Below are 20,904 nucleotides of genomic sequence, written 5' to 3'. Positions count from 1 at the left end.
TAATATTAATTTATACCATCTTATTCTAGTGGATGTGATAATTTTTTAAAGTATGAAAACCTTTTTAAAAAACTGTCCCAGTGGGATAGAATACTGAGTGGACAATTATTCCACAGCATAATCCATATTAGGTGGCTTCTTGTCTTAATAAAGTGTTCATCTCTTCTTTCTCTTAATTACTGAGGCATAAATTGCTTCAGAGAAATTTAAATACTAGTACGTGAGCTTTACACGTAATATTATTTGTAGTTTCTTTTAAATTTCCAATGGTGAACTGCTTCTCTTTAATAAATGAATACTTGCTTATAAAAAAATAAAATAAAATTAGAGGTTTAGAAACTTGTCTAAAGTCACATAATTAATTCCTAAGCAGCATCACTGGTTTTGCTTCATGGCTTATGCCCCACGGCACTATGTAAGCTTCATCAGGGATATACTAGTAGTTTTAAAAAAATGTATGTCAGATAATCTGAGAAATGAAACATTGTTAACTAAATACACACTCTATTCAACTGAGACTAAAACAATATTTACTTTTAAAACCAAAATTTCCTTGAAAGATATATAGTACACTCATTTTAATTGTGCTGTTTCTATAACTTCAAATGTGTTAAAACCTTGAATGTGTAAGAATTCTTCCATTAAACTATGGAAGAATTAACCCAGAATATAAAATAAGCACCTGAAAATTTTCCTGATACTCAGAAACACATGTACTACACATTTAAATGCAGGGCATATCGAGATTCAGCTAGAACATATATTGCATCTGAGCAAAAGAAAAAAAAAACTGCCTTGAAGATATTATTACAATAAATCTAATTTCCAAAATATAATTTATGATATAGGGAAATGCTACAGAATTGAATTTTTGAAAACTCAACTAAGCATTATAAAAACTATTGAAGCCATAACCATCTTAGGTTCTGTTAGTTTTCCTTATTAAAAGTCATATGAAAGCATATATTAATATTTGTGTAATATATTAGTCTTATACATATTGCTTCAGATTACCCGAAAGTACAATCTAAGCATCTTACTTTCCGTCTTTCAGGTCCATCAAAGGCAATGTGCCTTGCTTCCTCCACAGTCTCACAGACAAGGCCATTTCCACACACAAACTGAATTACTTTCTTCAGCTGAGGAAACTGAGTCTTTATGACATCAATCACCATTTTACAGCCTTTAATCTCCCGCAACCTTTCATTAATTGGCTTGATCTAAAAAGTTTAAAAAACACTTATTAGACACACTAAAATAAGAAACCAAGTACAGTACTCAGTACATCCTTTCCCAAAAAGCATAAGTAAGCGTGACAGTGAGAGATTAACAGTATACATTTATACACAATAAAAGTTTGACAAGAACCTGTCAAACTGTATCCCACCATCAGCTCGTGTACTATTTTTAAAAAATATATTTCGTCAGCCCTAGCCAGTTGCTCAGTGGATAGAGCACCAGCCTGCAGACTGGAAGGGTCCAGGTTAGAATTCGGGCAAGTACACATACCTTGGTTGCAGGCTCAAGGCAAAGGCAAACAATGTGTTTCTGTCTGTCTCTCCCACTCCCATTCTCTCTCTCTCAAAAAAAAAATCAATAGAAAAATATCCTTGGGTGAGGATTAAATTTAAAAAAATACACTTCATCTAAGTCCAGAAGATAAAATTTCCAGATTCAACTCCATCACTAGCCAGCTGGGACAAAGTGATGCATGATAAGCACTCTATGCTTTCAAAATCATAAAATCTAGAGAGAGATAATGCCTTCATGTGTGTGTCAGAAAAGTGGCACAGCATGGTGGCACTCACCATTTTTTGGCACTCAAAAAATCCCTGAGAGCTAATTAGGAGCAGGGCTGAGATTCATCCTCAGGTCAGTCCTAGTCTAGGGCATGTGCTCTTGACCACTGCCTTCGGTTCAGGTTCTGGAAGGCAGGAATTGTTGTTCCACTTATTTGTGCATTCATTGGTTGCTTCTTGTAATGCCCTGACCGGAGCTGGAACCTGCAACCTTGGCATATTGATCGGGGTGATGCTCTACCAACTGAACTACCCGGCCAGGAAGAGAATATCAATCTTGACAATGACAGAGTTCCTGCCTCAGGATTCAGACTCTCGATACCCCAAGGCCTCTCAACACATGCCCCAAGGCTCCACATTCGCCTGCTCTACCAAGACTGATGCATATTACTGGATCACTGATGCGTATTTACCACTGAGACTCTGGTTGGCATTTCTCCCACACACCTTATGTCTTACCATCTCACACTTTGCTACTGAATAAAAATATTGCTGTCTAGTAGGCTAAAACAATGTCCTCAAAAGCACCAAGGTAGAGTTATGGCAAACCAGCTATGGAAGAAATGGTATGAAGTCAGAAAGGACAGCACCCACTTGATGCTATTCCTGGCCTGCCAATACATTAACACCAGCCATCGGAACGACTGGCTGGCATCCAGGTTGATTTTTTCTATCACTACCATAGTTTTGGCAATAAAGACGTACTTTAAACAAGATTTATCACTACTAAATGCTAAACATTATAAATTTCTTACATCAATGAAATCTAGAGCAAGGAATGTCTCAGGTTCGGCTCTTTCCTCCTTCAGAAATTGAATACAATCTCTTGCTACTTTTTCAGAGGTTACAATAATGGCGACTATGTACCGGCCAAAAAGCTTAGTGACAGCCAGCTGGTACTTCTTATGAATAGGATGACACAGGTCAAGCAGTCTTCCAAACTTAGCAGGTTTCAAAAAAGAAGAGCAGAAAATACATTCATGAGGAACATATAACTCATTGTTTTCTAATGTAACAAAGCAGCATAAACCAAAGACTAATTTGATAAAATTATAAACATCAGATTTGCATGGAGTCTCGTCAAATGGACATAGGTTTTATTATGAAATATTCATTTAGGTATGTCATATTTCACTTAAGAATAATGAGGAGGAGCTAGCCTTACCAAGGTGTTAAAATACTTTTGCAAAGCCACAGTAATTAAACGTATTCATCCATTCCCTCATTTACTAAACAAGAATTAGAAGGACCCCTCATTTCATCACCACATGCAGGTACTGAGCTAGGCACTGGGTAAACATTACTGAACAAAGCAGATACATTCTGACCTCACAGAACTATCTGTCTAGTAGGGAAGAAAGATATGAATAACCAATTATTAGACACATGTACAGAACAGACTTATAATAGACACTGTGTTAAGCACAGAACACTGTGAGAATGTATGACATGTAGGTTGACCTGAGATGCCAGGGACAGCTCCCCAGAAAGAAGTGCTATTTGAGATCTGAAGGAAGGTCAAGAATTGATTAGATTCAATTCAATAAGTTTTCTTAAAAATGTCAGAACATCAACCATACGATATCAATGCTTCCTAGACTATCTGAAGATTCAATTTTATGTCTTAGACTCTTTTTTCATTTGCTTGGTTCTACTTCAGGAATACTAATTTCTTTATGATAGATCATGATTGTTGTTAATACTTGGTATCCTGCTCTTTTTTTTCTTCTCCTTTCACCTTGACTATTAAAAATTCTTGCAGCACACTAGTTAAAAACTGCTGACCTAGAGTACTATGCTAAGTGAAATAAGCCAGTCAGAGAAAGACAAATACCATTTGCTTTCACTTGTAAGTGGAATCTAATGAACAAAATAAACAAACAAAATAGAGACAGACACATAGATATACAAAAGCATATCAATGATGTCCACTGAAAACATAAAAAACAAACACAGGAAGAGGTGACCAGACTGGCAGCTGTCAACGAGGAGGGGTGTGAGGGGCTAGGCAAAACAGGTGAAGCGATTAAATAAACAAAAAACCAAACCTCATAGACACAGACAACAGTATGGTTATTACTGTGGGGGCAGGTGGAAGACGATAAAAGGGGCATAAATGGTGATGAAAGGAGACTAAACTTTGGGTGGTGAGCAAACAATGCAATGTGCAGATGATGTATGGTAGAACTGTACACTTGAAACCTATATAATCTTACTGACCAATGTAACCCCAATAAGTTCAATAACAAAAATAAATGCTTTAAAAGGATATACTTCAATTTTTTAAAAAATATCCTGGACTATTACCATTTTCTGAAGTTTATGGCATTAGATGTATATGAGCCCTGTTGGCCCAGTTTTGTTTTGTTTTTAACTAGTTTTTGTCATTCTGTTTGATACTGGGGGAAGGATTCTGTGACCAAGACTTACTCCTTCATCATTATCCTGAAGTCAAGACCAACAGTTAAAAGTCAGAAAGTAAAAAAGGATGGTACAAAGGAGAAGCTGGGGTGGCCAGAGATAGGAGGAAAATCATGAGACTGGTACCATAGAAGCCAATGGGCAGGGGTTTCAAAACAGTGCAAGTGGTTAACAGTGTCAAATGCTGAAAACAGGCCATCATGAAATAAGGACTGGGCAGTGAACACTGGTGTTAGGGACCAAGGCCTGAAACACCAGACCCCAATACCAAAGGAAATAATTTTGTGAAGTTGACACTCTAAGCAACAGATTAGATATTGCTGTATTTGGGCTAATGAAATATACTAGCAAAACTGAATGCAGGTCAGATTTAGTAAATAAAAGTTCACTGTTACAAAAGTATATCAATGATGTCCACTGAAAACATAAAAAACAAACACAGGAAGAGGTGTAAGGCTGTGTACTTTCAGGAGAGAAACTACTTCATGGCAACCAAGTCCTTGGGGTTACTGGCCATAACGTGGACTTTCTGGTGATATGTTCATGGAAATGTTCCTCCCCCAACATTACTTATCTGTAGATAGTACTGGATGTTATTTTCATTTTTACCCCAAATATTTACTATAGTTTAAAAATAAATAATAAAACAAAGATTTATGAAATAATTTTTCTTTCAAATAATAACATTTTAAATCCCAAATAAGAAAGCTTAGCCTTTTTGTTTAAATTAACTGTGCATCTATTACCACAGCGTCTGGGTAAAGTTTTTGAAGGTTTTCCAGAATCTCTGCCCTCTTTTGCTGGCGTTTTCCCTCATGGGTATCAATCCCAGCATTCTGCAGTTCACTTCTAATAAGACTCATCTCTTCATTAATTTCCGCAATTCTTGATTTTGTTTTTTCAATTTCATCCACTAGTATTTCCTCTTGCTGTTTTTTTTCTTTCAAGCAATCCCTACATAATAATAGCAAAAATAAATTATATAGCAAAAAGTAAAACAAAAATTTAGAAATTACAAGATACAATATACTTAGGTCTGGCATTGCAGGGGAATGGAATAGTGCTCTGTCAATTTTAAGTGATGAAAAAGGCAATAAAATAAACCTAGCACCAAACTTGGGCAAAAGAGATTTTAATCATTCTTTAATGATTCAAAAGATACATATTTCTGGATATTGAAAAAGTAAAGATAGAGCAATATAACCAGAGCAATCATCATGGACTTAATAAATAAATGCCTATTTAAAAAATTCTTAGTGGGAGAATACTTAGATTGTACTAGCTTTCATGACATAACTTTCATTTTAAAATGTTAATACCAAAAGAGAGTTTTAAGTTTCACTACTGATAAACATTTATATTTTCAAAACTTAAACATTTTATTTATGTGCTGAAGTATAATTTTTTATTATATACACTGGAAGAGTGAAAACATGATACAATGAAAGCATTTACTTGATGAATATACCATAAATAAACCAGACCCCTGAACTATGACAGCTGCAAAAACCTTTAACAATACCCACATGCATGTTTTTGTGTACTCCTCCAACTTCTCTATTCGCTTTTTATGATCTTCTATTTGTTCGTTTACTTGTTTTAGATTTTCCTAAATTAGGAAATGAAACCTAAAATCAATTACAGCAACTCCAAACAAATAAAATTGATTATTTTTCACTATCTGCTTAGAACTTACTGTAATATCCTGTTGCTCTGAATTTGAAATATATCAAATATAACCACATGAAAATACTCATAAGAGCAAATTTTAATTGTGAAAAGGCAGGATGGTGTAGAGCTTTGAGGTTATAAGAATCACGATTCAAATCCTGGCTCCACCCTTTACTAAATATCTGATCTCTACAAAGTTTACTGTGGTAAACTCAAACTCCCTCCAAGGGTATTATTTTCAAACTAGAGGCCCGATGCATGAAATTCGTGCAAGGGGCTTGGTCCTTGCCGCCACAGTGGCCGCCTCTGCCTCAGCCCCTGCCACCACAGCGGCTTTGTCCGGAAGGTCGTCCAGAAGGACGTCTGGTCTAATTAGCATATTACACTTTTATTATTATAGATGATATACAGTTCTTTTCTTTTTCACATATCTGAAATTTTTTTAGTTAAAATATTTTAAATTAGTACCAAACTGAGATGGAGTAAATAGGTCATCCACAGAGAAATAAAAGAACAGTGAAATAACAATAGAATCTAATCTTAAATGTGCAACTTAATTTACAACTAAAAGAAACTAAATCTCAGAAAAATAAAAACTAGGTGTCCCTCTCTGAGCGATTAAGAGAAATATTATCCTGCATTGTAAAATTAGTTCATTAATGAAAAGATGCCATTTGGTAATGTTATAACATAGTATAAATTGAGTATTTCACAAGAATATCAATAATTTCTCCTGGGACTTCTCCTTTAATATAAACTATCTGTGCTTTGTTATATATAATGAATTTTTTAAAATTTGTTTTTCAATTACAGTTTACACTCAATATGATTCTGTATTAGTTTCAGGTGCACAGCGAAGTTGTTAGGAAATCATGTACTTTACAGAGTAGTCCCCACGCACTGCTTCAAGTACCCACCTGGCCTCATGCATACGCATCCCAGTATCACTGACCATATTCCCTGTGCTGCAGACAATTCATGCAATAAATACTTATTCGCTGGCTAACATGGCTAGGACGTAGCGATACAAACAACAGGACACCTGAAGGGATGCCGGATGGAGGGGTCGGGGGGGGGGGCGGACATCTGTAATACTTTCAACAAGGACACAGTCTCTGCTCTCACGGACCAATGTCTGGTGGGAGAGACAGATAACTGAGTAGGTCATCCCAGCAGAGTGGCTCGGTGCTATACCAGCACAGGACATAGAAGGCAACTCTAGGCAGTGGGAGGAGGGCGTCACGGAAGTCCTGCTCCAGTCCCATTTATCACTAAATCTAAGTGCAGTGGTAGTCTCCAATCCGCTTCATGTCTTTAGCCTCTCCCGTCTAATTCCTCTTGTGCACCACACAGCAAGATTAATCTTACTCCACTGCTAAGTAATTTAAAACCGGGAGTGTAGAAAAGTCAGAAACACAAGTCTTTTTCAGTCTACCACACCCGGAAAAAGAAGAAATATAAGAGTTTTTAAGTGGAAAGGAACAAACACATTCTATGAAGATGCTTATCTCACTGTACTCATGTATCACACAAATTCACTGAACAAACAACTCTGCCAGGTGCCAGAGCTGTGAACATAAGCAAGACACCGTTCATTTTTCTCTAGGACGCAAACATCTTAAAATTAGAGCTCCCCTATTGACATTTTAATATCTCACTTAAGAATCCATGCAAAGAGAAAAAAACAAGGTTACTTAACAAAGAACACAAAATTTAGTCAACTAGGAAACCTGCCCCTGCCTTTACTCTGGCCACCCCCAAGGCTTGTGTCACGCCAGATGGGTTTCTTTGTGGCAATTACTTCACTGGGCAGAGGCGTCTCTGAGGGATCACTCCCTGTTATACAAAGAGCCTGGAATAAACGTCAGACATGCTTTGGTTGAGGAATAGCTTTCCTGGAGGAAACGTGAAAGACCAGGGCCATCATCCCACAGGGAGGGGGTCAGGGACTGGGTGCTCTGCTGGACACATAATGGGGAAATCAGTCTGCCGTGGTAGCAGGCATTCTGCATTTGAGATGCCAGCTGATAGTGCCAGTGTCTGGAAAACCAACCACTGCGCAGCACCTAGCCATCTGGTACCTGTGGGAAGTTATGCCCCCTCCTGTCCAGGGAGAGAGTCAGGGAACTGAGTATGAGTACAGATTTCTCCATCTTTCTCCACCTCAATCTATTTCTTCTCCTGTCAGTGTTTTCATATTCAAAAGACAACAGCAATTCAACCAAAACGTACTGACATGTACTCAGTACAAAATTTATAGTGGACACTATTATGAATCCTGCCTTTAAGAAGCTTCCAGTCTAGTAAAGCTGTACCAACTAACTGTGCTTTTCCTTCAACTGGATAAAATTCTTTAGATATAAATTAAGAATAATGAGTAATTAGATGCAGAAGAAATTATTCTGTGTTTTTTTTTTGGTGGGCTAGGAAGAAAAGGCAGGCTAGGTAAGGCTTTGTGCTGTGGTAACCATAGAATTTAACATGTAGCGATAAGTAAGTTTTTTCAAAATTAGCATGCACAAAGGCAAACATGTGCAATGAGAATTTATAGCAATCAGTGTACAATTTTATAATGCAATACAAATTATTCAAGTGGTTTAAAATTACTGCTATGTTACTATATTTCCTGCTTTTAAAATGTATTTTAATCCTCACTCGAGGATATATTCATGGATATTAGGGAGGAAGGGAGAGACAGGGAGAGAACACCAATGTGAGAGAAAACAAATCCGTAACCTCGGCGTGTGCCCTGACTAGGGATCGAACCCACACCTTTTGGCGTACGAGACAATGCTTCAACCAATCCACCAGGCCAAGGCCTTTTTTCTTAATTTTTAAAAAATTAATTTTAAAGAGGGGAAGGGAGAGGAAGAGGGAGAGGGAGAGGGAGAGACAAACATCGATGTGAAAGAAAAACATCAATCAGTTGCCTCCCATACACACCCCGACTGGGGACCAAACCCACAACCTGGGTATGTGCCTGACCGGGCATCAAGCCCTCAAGCTCAGCGTTCAGGACAGGGCTCTACTAAACTGAGACACACCAGCCAGAGGACATTCTTCTCCTCCACAAAAGTCCTTTCTTCTATTCATATGATTACCATATACTACACCAGTGATGGCGAACCTATGACACGTGTGTCAGAGGTGAGACGCGAACTCATTTTTTGGTTCATTTTTCTTTGTTAAATGGCATTTAAATATATAAAATAAATATCAAAACTATAAATCTTTGTTTTACTATGGTTGCAAATATCAAAAAGTTTTTATATGTGACACGGCACCAGAGTTAAGTTAGGGTTTTTCTTTTCTCTTTTTTTTTTAAATATGGAACGCTTGACGAATTTGTGTGTCATCCTTGCGCAGGGGCCATGCTAATCTTCTCTGTATCGTTCCAATCTTAGTATATGTGCTGCCGAAGCGAGCACAAGTTAGGGTTTTTCAAAATGCTGACACGACGAACTCAAAAGGTTCGCCATCACTGTACTACACCCTGAGGCATTAGAGGGAAAGATCAGATCTTGGTGTAGTATCACATCCTTTTCATTTTATTCTACCTGCCCACCACTATGAGGTAGACATACCTCTCCTCATTGTACAAATGAAGAAACCAAAGTCCAGACAAGTTAAATAATTTAATTACCAAGATCACACAGGTCAGTAAATAATAAGACTAGCTGGAAGCCAGGTCTGTCTTACTCTAAGGCAGACCATTAAAATCCTATTTTGAGCTTTGCGCGATGGCCGTATCGTAGCCAATGAGGTTTACCTGAGGCGGGACTATTGCTAACTGGAAAAAAAAAAGCTATTTTGATGGCCACTTCCCATGTAGACTATGACACTCCTCTTGGGCAATGGCCTTAATGTTTCCAAATAATTTTGCATTCACCTCTATTTGATGCTTAATTGATTCTTCCCTTTATGTATCCTCCTCCTACCTCACCGGACTGTATGATACATGTAAGAACAGAGGCTACATCACCTGCCCATCCCCATCACTATACAGAGGCGCAGAGAATGCTGACTGACTGTACGAATGGAGGCACTGTCTGTACTTCGGACCTCCAGTGGCACCTATGTGACACAAGCAGCATCACAGGTAACCAACAATTTGTTTATTAATCTCTATGTCTGATGTAAATCCACTTCTATATTGAAAAGCTAATATAAAAAGCTAGTAACATTTCACTGAAAACATCTGTAAATCATGAGTGTACAAACCAAGTACCTGAGTTTCTCCATGCCTCCTCTTTTCAAATGCCAGTCTTTCCTTATCAGCCTTGTGTTCCCACTGCAGTTTTTCCAGTGGTTGGGTCATTATAGCCACCTTCTTCCTTACTTGTTCCTTAAGTTCTTTATAACGATCCAGCTGTGTAAAGAGCATTTGAACATTGCTAACTCAAAGAAGCATCAGAGGGCAGTCTTTATGTGATAGCCTTTATTAACGTAATTACTGACAGATATTTAATCTCATCAAAAAGTGTTTTACATAAATTAGATCAGAATTGGCCATCTTCTCCATATATATGTAAGCATTAAATGAATGTTTTCCTTAAAACAGTTTAGATACATCAATAAGATATTCAAAATCAACTCTAGCAGGTCTCTGTAAGAAATCCTTAAAAGAGAAAGGAGATTAAACCTCATTAAATCCAAAAGAGGAACTCAGAGAAAATTATGTACTTTTCCTATTTATGTAGTCACAAAATTTTAGTACCTATATTGTAATGTTAGACTACTATAAAGTTAATGAAAAAGATAAATGATAAAAATTTAGTGGAATGTTTAAAAACTCTGAATTACAAGTTTTTGGATATCTACCATCAATTTATTGTATGTAAATTTTATATACTACATTGGATATTAATTCATCACTTAATATTTTAAATCACATTAAGTAATCAATTTCCCGGTCAATTGTGATCATCTCTTCAAAGCCATATGTATCTGACTTTTAAGTTTTTATAATATTCATAAAAGTTATTTTAAAAACACAAGAATTACCTAACACTTATTACAAAATGATATATATAATCATCTTGAAGTATTTTCTATGACTTTAATAAACTCAAAAATGCTATGCCATTTAATCTTTTAAAGAAAAATAGCCTAAAGATTAAATTTAGATTCCATATACAGGCTGCAAATTTTAAATCCTCATAATTTAGATTCTGAGGACAATCTCTTAAAGGATCAGAGAGGTCATTCTTCAAACTTTTTTTCTAATTAAAAGAAGTTGAAAGACTAGAAACGAAAGATTTCCCATGTGCTGAATTTTTCACCTGACTGGCTTCTAATTCAATGTCTCGCACTTTCTGTAGGACTTCTTCCGATTGCTTTTCAAAACTTTTCCATGCAACATCTAGATCAACCAGCTCTGTCTCTAGGGCTTTTATGTCATCTTCCTGTTTAGAACATTGTTTTTCACTGTCCTTCACGGATTTCTTAGCCACATCTAATTTCTTAAGATGGTGAGAAGTGTTTTCTTTGGCTTTAATATATTGGGGCCTCTTCTGATTTAAAAGTGCTTCAAGAGATCTAAAAAGAAAAATCAAGTCTGCTTTAAAGGAAATTAAATGTTGTGATAAATAAAGGGAAGAAGTTCTTCTGACCAGATCACACTTTTAAAAACAAATTCTAAAAACTCACTTTCAGAGACTGTAAGTAGGGCAGTCGTTGCCAGAGTTAGGAGGAGGGTTGAACAGGTGAAGCACAGGGGAATTTTCTGAGTGGTAAATACTCTGTATGACACTGTAATGGTGGACACAGACAGCACACGTCTGTAAAAACCTACAGAACTTTATACCTCCAAGAGTGTACTTTAATGGATGCAAATTTAAAAAATCACTCAGAGGAGGCCAAGACATCCTAGATGGAATATAGAAAGCGGCAAAAGAATCTAACTGGCCGAAACCGGTTTGGCTCAGCGGATAGAGCGTCAGCCTGTGGACTGAAAGGTCCGAGGTTCGATTCCGGTCAGGGGCATGTACCTGGGTTGTGGGCACATCCCAGTGGGAGATGTGCAGGAGGCAGCTCATCGATGTTTCTAACTCTGTATCTCTCTCCCTTCCTCTCTGTAAAAAATCAATAAAATATATTTTAAAAAAAGAAAAAGAATCTAACTGTATTTCATATGCATTAAACCACCTTACTGAAGGGGTGGGGATAAAAAGTGCCAGCCTAAGTAACTTTAGAAATGAGTGGCATCTGCAAAGCTAAAAGCAAAAAAACCTGTACATAAGCACCCTACTCTAGTTGATAAGGCTGCTGCCTAAGAGGGTATGATGCACAATTCCAATGCTGCCGAACGTGGTTCCTAGAATTGAACAACTCAGCAAATGCTGACATCTTGTGAAAGGCAGGTTTCTCACTGTTGGAGTGGGAGGTTGTAGATGGGCAAGAAAAGGTCAATATCTAAAGTGATGTCAAGTTGATATGAATCATTAGATATGTCATATAACATATGATCTGTGGACATCCCTGATACATATAACATGATGGGAATGGCATTTTACTCCTGTGGTTTTCTTTCCCAAATTCATAAACCCTGTCTAATTGTGAAAAACCTATCAGACAAATCCCAATTAAGGAACACTGTGCAAAAGAACCCTGAACAATACTCCTCAAAACTGTCAAGGTCATCACAAAGAAAGTCTGAAAAACTGTCACAGGCAAGAGGAGTCTATGGAGATGTGATCACTAAATGTAATATGGCATTCTGGATTTTAAAAAAGGACAATAGGTAAAAGCTAAGAAAATATGAATAAAGTATGGACTTCAGTTAATAGTAATGTATCTGCATTGGTTCACTAATTCTGACGAATGTATCATACTCATAGTGTAAGATGTAAGTAGGAGAAACCAAGTGTGGGGAATATGGGAACTCTGTCCTCTCTCTATAATTTTTCTGTACATCTAAAGTATTCCAAAGTAAAAAACTTAAAATAATCAACTTTCAAAACATCAGTAATATTTTTATTTTCTCTATTGATCTACATAAAATCCAACTGTTAATAATTATTTTTAAAGACTCACTTTAATTCTTTTTCTGTTTGTTGCAGCTGTCTAGTTAGCATCCCATGCTCCTTTTTCTTGGCTTTCACTGCGTTTTCATGATGAGAAAGAGATTCTTTTGTGTCACTCAAATTCCTACTCACATTCTCTAACTCAGTGTTCAGCAAATGAATTTCTTTCTCAGTATGATATAGCTTGAAAAGCTGCAGTTGAATCTTATTTATTTTAAGTTCTTCAAGGAGAGTCTGGTAACGTTCTGCCTATAAAACAGTAAATTCAACAAGAGTTAAAAGGAAGCATATTTAAGTTGACTTTTCATAAACTCAGCTATAATGCCAATAAATAATTTCATGTGATATACACACATGTAAAAATATTAAGAAACAAAAAGACATCACTAATAAGGAACACATCTTCCTCTCATTTATTTCTTTAAATATTTTTTAATTGCCTACTATGTACCAGGCCCTGTTCTTGGTGCTGGGTATATAGTGAAGAACAAAATAGAAATAGTTCCTGGTCTTTTAAGTTTAAAATATAGTTATTCTAATGGGAGGGGGGTGAAGAGGAGTCATTGAGTAAACAAGTAAACAAATAATAAACAAGATATCATATAGCAATATATGCTATAAAAGAAACAAAATAGAGTAATGCAATAGCACCAGAGAGTGGGTGCTAATTTAGATTGGGGGCATGGACAGCAAATGCCTGACAGAGAATGGCTTTTTACGAAAACTTGAATGAGAGAGTATTTGCCATGCAAAAATCAGGCATACAATTACCTAGGCAGAGGAAATAGCAAAAGCTCGGCTAGGATGGAGTGTGGGTGTTCAATAAATACTAAAGGTCAATGTGGTAGGAGAGTAGAGGAAGTTAAGGCCTGAGAGGTGAATAGGGGCCAGATCAGAAGGCTGGGTAGGAGACTAGATTCTTGGTGTAGTGGGAAGCACTGCACTGGAAGAGGTTCTATGCCAGAGGAAGACAGAATCTGATTTGCATTTTAAAAAGATCACTCTAAACACAAATAATTATCAACCATACATGCGGTACTCTACTAGGCATTGTGAAGGGTACCAAGAAAATACCACAGGACAGCATTTGCAAAGTGTGGCCATTGTTTCTTAGGGGTCCCCCACACTATTTTAGGGAGTCCCTGAGGTCAAACTATTTTCAAAGCAATACTAAAACTTGCCTTTTTCATTGTGTTTATATCTGCACTGAGTGATGGTGCAAAGCCAATGATGCATAAAGCTGCTAGGCCTTGACACAAATAAGATTTAATACAGAAACAGATGTGAGAATTCATGTCTTTTATTAAGCTAGATATTAAGATTACAAAAATTTAAAAACAATGTTACAGTTATAATTATTTAGTTTTAGAAAAAAAAAGCAGTTTTCTGGTGGGAATGTAAACTGGTACAGCCACTATGGAAACAGTAAGGCGGTTCCTGAAAAAATTAAGAACAGTTACCACGTGACCCAGCATCCCTCTTCTGTGTATCTACCTGAAAAATTAAAAACCATTTATTTGCAAAGATATATGCATCCCTATGTTCACTGCATCATTCACGGTGGCCAAGAAATGGAAACAGTCAGTGTCCCTCAATAGATGACTGAATAAAGAAGATGTGATACACACACCTCCCCTATGGACTACTACTCAACTAGCTGTAAGAAAAGATGAAAAACTGCCATTTGCAACCACATGGATGTACCTTGAGAATATTATGCTAAGTGAAATAAGTCAGTTAGAAAAAGCTAAGAACCATATAGTTTCACTCATATGTGGGATATGAAATGAAACTCATAGACAACAGAATGTTGGTTACCAGGGGGAAATGAGTAGGGCAGTAGCAGTGGGTAAAGGGGGCCTATTATATGGTGATGGAAGATGATTTGACTTTGGGTGGTGGGCACACAATGCAATATACAGAATCCTATATGATCCCAATAACCAATGTCACCGAAATAAAAAAAGAAAAAAATGCAGTGTTTTCACTAAAATATTATTTATGTTAACATATAATACATTACTTATACATTGATCATTAAAATGTATATTTTAAGTTTCCCAGTTTTAATTTCAAATACAATAAATACTGGTAGATAGTTATAACCCACATGAAAAGAAACTCTGCAGTTGCCAATAATTTTTTTAATTCTCACCCGAGGATATGTTGTTTTTTTAATTGATCTTAGAGAGGAAGGGGGAGAGGGAGAGACAGAGAGAAAATCTATGTGAGAGAGAAACATCCATTGGTCGTTTCTCATATGCACCCTAACTGGAGAGAGAACCTGCAGCCTTTTGGTGTGTGGGATGACACTCCAACCAACTGAGCAACCTGGCCAGGGCCCCGGTGATTTTTGAGAACATAAGGGAACAAGAAGCAGAAGTTTGAGAACCACTGCCGTGTAAGGCATAAACTCTTCACACTTCTTTTTAGTTCAGGTGGCCCTATTTAAGAAAACACACACACCTAAATGGTGAAAAACATACTGAAAGGCTTACTTTTTTTAAAAAAAATATGTTTTTATAGATTTTTAGAGAGAGGAAGGGAGAGGAAGAGATAGAAACATCAATGAATCAATCAGCTGTCTCCTGCATGCCTCCTACTTGGGATCCAGCCGCAACCCTGGCATGTGCTGACCAGGCATTGCACTGGTTACCTCATAGTGCATGAGATGACACTCAACCACTGAGCCACTCTAGCCATGCTCAAAAGGCTTATCTTTAATGAATATTGGGCTTTATTTGTCTTATCTACACTAATAAAAGAGAAAGATGCAAAATGACTGTACCTTCACAATGCTCACCAGCCAATCAGGAGTATGCAAATTAACCCAACAAAGATGGTGAGTTAATTTGCATATGCAGGCACTGAGCGGCTGGGGAGTTCCACACTGCCCCAGCTGCTCCCGGCCTCTGGGCAGCGTGGAAAGGTGGAAAGGCGGCTCCAGCTGGAGTGAAGGCAGTGCCAGCAGCCAGGGGAAGGAGGCCCATTTTTGCATGAATCTTCATGCATGGGGCCTCTAGTAGTATTAAAAGAGTCTCATTAGTAACCCCAAGCCAATATCTAGCAATTCTGACAGTTTCTGTATCCAACACTAAATTGGTTACATCTTCATGACACCTTACCTCATCTTTCTCTAATTTTGCATGTTTGCGCTCTGCAGCTATGTTTTTTCTTTTATTAAAATTAAACTGTGCATCCTCTTCAGCTTTCTGTAACTTTCTTTTCTTTTCCTCATATTCTCCTATAAGCTCTCCTGAAGTGCTGATTTCCTCAAAAAACTGGGTTCTTTCTTTGGGTTTTTTCATTGAAATCGACTCTACAGTTCCCTTTTAAAAACAGTAAAGCACACCAACATGTAAAATATAGTGATGGTTTTTCAAAATCATGAATCAAATAAACTTTACAACTACTTACTTGAAAAACTAGACAGTTCCGTGCTTTGATTAATATACCTATCTTTTCCAACTCTGCGATATAAGTGGAACGACTCACAGGATTATCATCAAAACGAAATTCTGAGCATCCTCCTAAAGTAAATAAAGGCTGTCATTGGAAGTATAAATATCCGACACATATCAACTGCTGAAAGTTTTATAAAATTATTTTTCTTATTGAAATGCCAGTTTTGCAATAATATACATGTTAATATATGCATTTAGTCAGTCAACAAATACTGTATACTACATACCAATGAGTTCCCTGTAGCAGTAAACAAAACAGACAAAAGTCTGACCTCAAAGAACTTATATCCCAGTTATGGAAACAGACAAAAACAAGATATGTAAGTAAAATAAATATGAAAGAAATTGGTAAGTGCTCTGAGTTCAGTAAAATAGAGTTGGGAAGAAGGTATGAAAGTTTCTGTATGTTGGAATCACGCATTTGCAATTTTAAACAGGATGGTGCTATGGTCTGAATATTTGTGTCCCTCTTAAATTCATGTTGAAAATCTCACCCCCAAAGGTGATGATATCAGTAGGTAGGGCCTTTGGGAGGTGATTAGGTCATGATGGTGGAGCCCTCATGAATAGTATAGGTGCTCTTTTTTTGTTTGTTTGTTAATCCTGACCCACGATTATATTTTTTTCCCATTGATATTTTTAGAAAGCGTGGAAGGGAGGGAAGTGGGGGGAGAAGGATTAATATTATTAAAATATTCTTACTGCCTAAAGCAACATAAGATTCCACGTAATTCCTATTAAAATACCAGCAGTATTCTTCGCAGAACTGGAATAATCCTAAAATTGATATGGGGTCATAAAAGACCCTGAATAGCCAAATAAATCTTTAGAGGAAAAAATGTGGAAGGTATCATGCTCCTTGACTTCAAACTATCCTACAAAGCTACAGTAATCAAAACAGTATGGTACTGGCATCAAAACAGACATATAGAACGATAGAACAGAATAGTGTCCAGGAAGAAATCTGTACATCTACGGTCAACTGATCATCAACAAGGGAACCAAGACATATAATGGGGGAAAGATGGTCTCCTCAATAAACAGTGTTGGGAAAACTGTGTATCTACATGCAAATAAAATGAAACTGAACCCTTAGCTCACACTACATATGAAAATTAACTCAAAATGGATTAAAGACTTAACGTAATACCTGAAACTGTAAAACTAATAGAAGAAAACACAGGTGAAAGGCTTTTTGACTTTGATCTGGTCAGTAATTTTTTGCATCTATCAAAAGCACAAGCAACAAAAGCAAAAATAGATAAATGGGACTGTATCAAAATAAAAAACGTCTGCCCAGAAAAGGAAACAACCTACAGAGTGTAAAACAAAATCAATGGCATAGGAGAAAATCTTTTCAAACCACATATATGACAAGGGGTTAATATCCAAAATATATAAGGAACTCATACAATTCAGTAGCAAAAAACCAAAGTATTATAACCCAATTTAAAATGAGAAAAGAACCTGAATGGACATTTCTCAAAAGATTATATGCAAATGGCCAACAGGTATATGAAAAGGTGCTCAATATCAGGAAAGATTAGGAAAAGGCAAATCAAAACGACAATGATATCACCTCAAACCTGTTCCAATAAAAAAGACAAAAAGGCACCGAAACCAGTTTGGCTCAGTGGATAGAGCGTCGGCCTGCGGACTGAAAGGTCCCAGGTTCGATTCCGGTCAAGGGCATGTACCTGGGTTGTGGGCACATCCCCAATGGGAGATGTGCAGGAGGCAGCTGATCGATGTATCTCTCTCATCGATGTTTCTAACTCTCTATCTTGTTCCCTTCCTCTCTGTGAAAAATCAATAAAATATATTTTAAAAAAAAGACAAAAAGGCAAGTGTTGGTGAGGATGTGAAGAAAAGGAGAACTCTGTATATTGTTGGTGGGAATATAAATTGGTACAGCCATTACAGAAAGCCATATGAAGATTCTTCAAAATTAAAAACAGAACTACCTGCCCTAACTGGTTTGGCTCAGTAGATAGAGTGTCGGCCAGCAGACTGAAGGGTCCCAGGTTCAATTCTGGTCAAGGGCACATGCCCAGGTTGTGGGCTGATCCCCAGTAGGGGGCATGCAGGACGCAGCCAATCAATGATTCTCTCTCATCATTGATGTTTCTATCTCTCTCTCCCTCTCCCTTCCTCTCTGAAATCAATAAAAAAAATATATAAACAAAACAAAACAAAACAGAACTACCTTGTGATCAAGCAATCCCTTCTGAGTATATATTCAAAGAAAATAAAATCAGTACCTTGAAGAGCTATCTGTACTCCCATATTATTGAAGTATTCACAATAGCTAATAATCTAAATGTCTATCAGTGGGTAAGTAGAGAAAATACGAGAATATTATTCAACCTAAAAAAAGAAGGAAATTTTGCCATTTGCAATTTCACAGAGGAATCCAGAGGACATTATGCTAAGTGAAACAAACCATGCACAGAAAGAAAAATACTGCATGATTTTACTTATATGTGGAATTTAAAATAGTCAAAACTCACAGAAGCAGAGCATAGAATGGTGACTGCCAGGGCTGGGGGAGAAGAAAATGGGGAGCTGGTCAAGGAATAGAGAGTTGGTAAGATGCTAAGCTCTGGCCAGAACCAGTTTGGCTCAGTGGATAGAGCGTCGGCCTGCGGACTGAAGGGTCCCAGGTTCGATTCCGGTCAAGGGCACGTACCTTGGTTGCAGGCACATCCCCGGTGGGGGGCGTGTAGGAGACAGCTGATCCATGTTTCTCTCTCATCGATGTTTCTAACTCTCTATCCCTCTCCCTTCCTCTCTGTAAAAAATCAATAAAATATATTTTAAAAAAAAGATGCTAAGCTGGAGATCTATTGCATAGCAATGTGACTACAGTTAACAATACTGTATTGCACACTTTAAATTGGCTAAGAGGGCAGACCTTAGTGTTCTCACCATACACACACAAAAGAAAACAGTAACCAGGTGAGGTGATACATATGTTAATTAGGTTGATTATGTCACCTATTTCACAATGTATATTAAAACATCAAGTTGTATAGCTTAAATATATATTTTTATCAATTATACCTTAATAAAATGGGAAAAACAAACATATGGTGGTTTATTAAATAAATAGAGTAGACTAAGGAATCCTTAGTGAGATGGGAAACTTTTGAGTAAAAACCAAAAGAAAGTGAGAAAACCAATGAAGATACTTAGGTAATAAAGTGGTGAAATGCTTAAATTAGACATTAAGGTACAAGTATATAAGTATTTCTAAAATTACCTGATTAAATTTGGGGAAAGTTAATAAAATAGTATTTATACATTAGAATATTAAAACCAAGTTTTAGTAGGCCAGAATGAAAATAGCAACAACAAACCCACCAAGAAACACTTTTATAGAGGCTCTGTAAACTCCTCCTACATACATGTATATATATGTAAGCATATATATATACATATATATAGTTTACTCAGGAAACAGGATTTCATGAATAAATCACAAAATACAAATTCAAATGTTTCACTGAAGTTGCTTTCAATGGTAGATCTTTCTATACAAACCAAAAATATGCAAATAATTAGTTCACCATTAAAAAAAACAAGATAAATATACATAAATAACCCCAGGAAGGACTTTTATAACTTCTCTATCTTTAAGGTGGGCTCTCCTTTATTTTAACCTAATAACCAGGTACAAAAGTGCTATTTGACAATGGAGAAGTTTGAACAAATAAATCTGCTTAAAGAAGAGTCCCAGTGGAGAACCAAACAGGTTCTATTACTTCTGAGAATTGTTATCCAAGAGAAAAAAAGTCTAGTTCACTATGCTAGTTGAACAGGTAATCTGACTTAACTCTGGAAAACTCAAATAACTCATAAGCAAACATCTACAAAAATATACCTCGAATAATTCTTGTAAATGTTTTTTCTTCTCCATTTTCCTCCACATACACAATTTTTACACTTGCAAAAGAAGAAATAGGCTTTCCAATATGTGCTCCATGAATAAGTTCTTGAATATGTTTCACTCTTAAATTAGCCGTTTTCTCTCCCATGACAAAACTAAGTGCATCCATGACATTAGATTTTCCTGGGGACCAAAAGAGGGGAAAGGAGAGAGAGAGGAGTTATTCACTCTTAATGATAAAAACAAAAACACCCCACCTAGCCCAGAGGCAAAGAAACCAGGCCACCAATGGAAGTGAAATATAGCCAACACACGTCTAAATAGCACTGTCTTGTCTACATTAAAATCGCATGTGACTGGTTCCCTCCATGCAGCTATGGTGGAGTACTAAGCGGCCTGCATTTACGAGGCTTAATATGTAGATCTAAACCCAACTCTCTCCCATTTTTAAGCATTATGCCACGGCCAATCATTTAACTTCCCCGATTTCCGTCATACCCTTTTTATAAATATTGACTGTCACATCTTCTAAAGGGCTAACTATATCCAGGGTTTCTCCCCGGCGCTGGACGAAGGCTGGACGGTTTGTGATTGGTAGGAGCTGGTGGCCAAGAAAAACTACATCCCAAGTCCGA

General features: G+C 36.9%; 1 protein-coding gene across 2 annotated transcripts in view; it reads right to left on the bottom strand.

Annotated features, from left to right (window-relative positions):
• The window catches only part of SMC1B (structural maintenance of chromosomes 1B), a 54,153-nt gene that overhangs the window by 31,636 nt on the left and 1,613 nt on the right, over positions 1–20,904 (bottom strand). For both annotated transcript variants that reach the window (XM_015570750.1, XM_006774157.2), the window contains exons 2-11: positions 20,264–20,461; positions 16,334–16,446; positions 16,042–16,245; positions 12,927–13,165; positions 11,174–11,429; positions 10,120–10,260; positions 5,747–5,829; positions 4,967–5,174; positions 2,555–2,740; positions 1,041–1,220 (exon numbers count right to left, since the gene is read on the bottom strand). In XM_015570750.1, coding sequence (XP_015426236.1) covers positions 1,041–1,220; positions 2,555–2,740; positions 4,967–5,174; positions 5,747–5,829; positions 10,120–10,260; positions 11,174–11,429; positions 12,927–13,165; positions 16,042–16,245; positions 16,334–16,446; positions 20,264–20,461 — 1,808 coding nt within the window. The remainder of the gene's footprint in view (positions 1–1,040; positions 1,221–2,554; positions 2,741–4,966; positions 5,175–5,746; positions 5,830–10,119; positions 10,261–11,173; positions 11,430–12,926; positions 13,166–16,041; positions 16,246–16,333; positions 16,447–20,263; positions 20,462–20,904) is intronic.

This window comes from Myotis davidii, unplaced genomic scaffold (genome assembly GCF_000327345.1).
Source record: "Myotis davidii unplaced genomic scaffold, ASM32734v1 scaffold67, whole genome shotgun sequence".
NCBI lineage: Eukaryota > Metazoa > Chordata > Mammalia > Chiroptera > Vespertilionidae > Myotis > Myotis davidii.
Note: the sequence above shows the minus strand (reverse complement) of the source record. Positions and strands in the feature narration are given on the sequence as shown.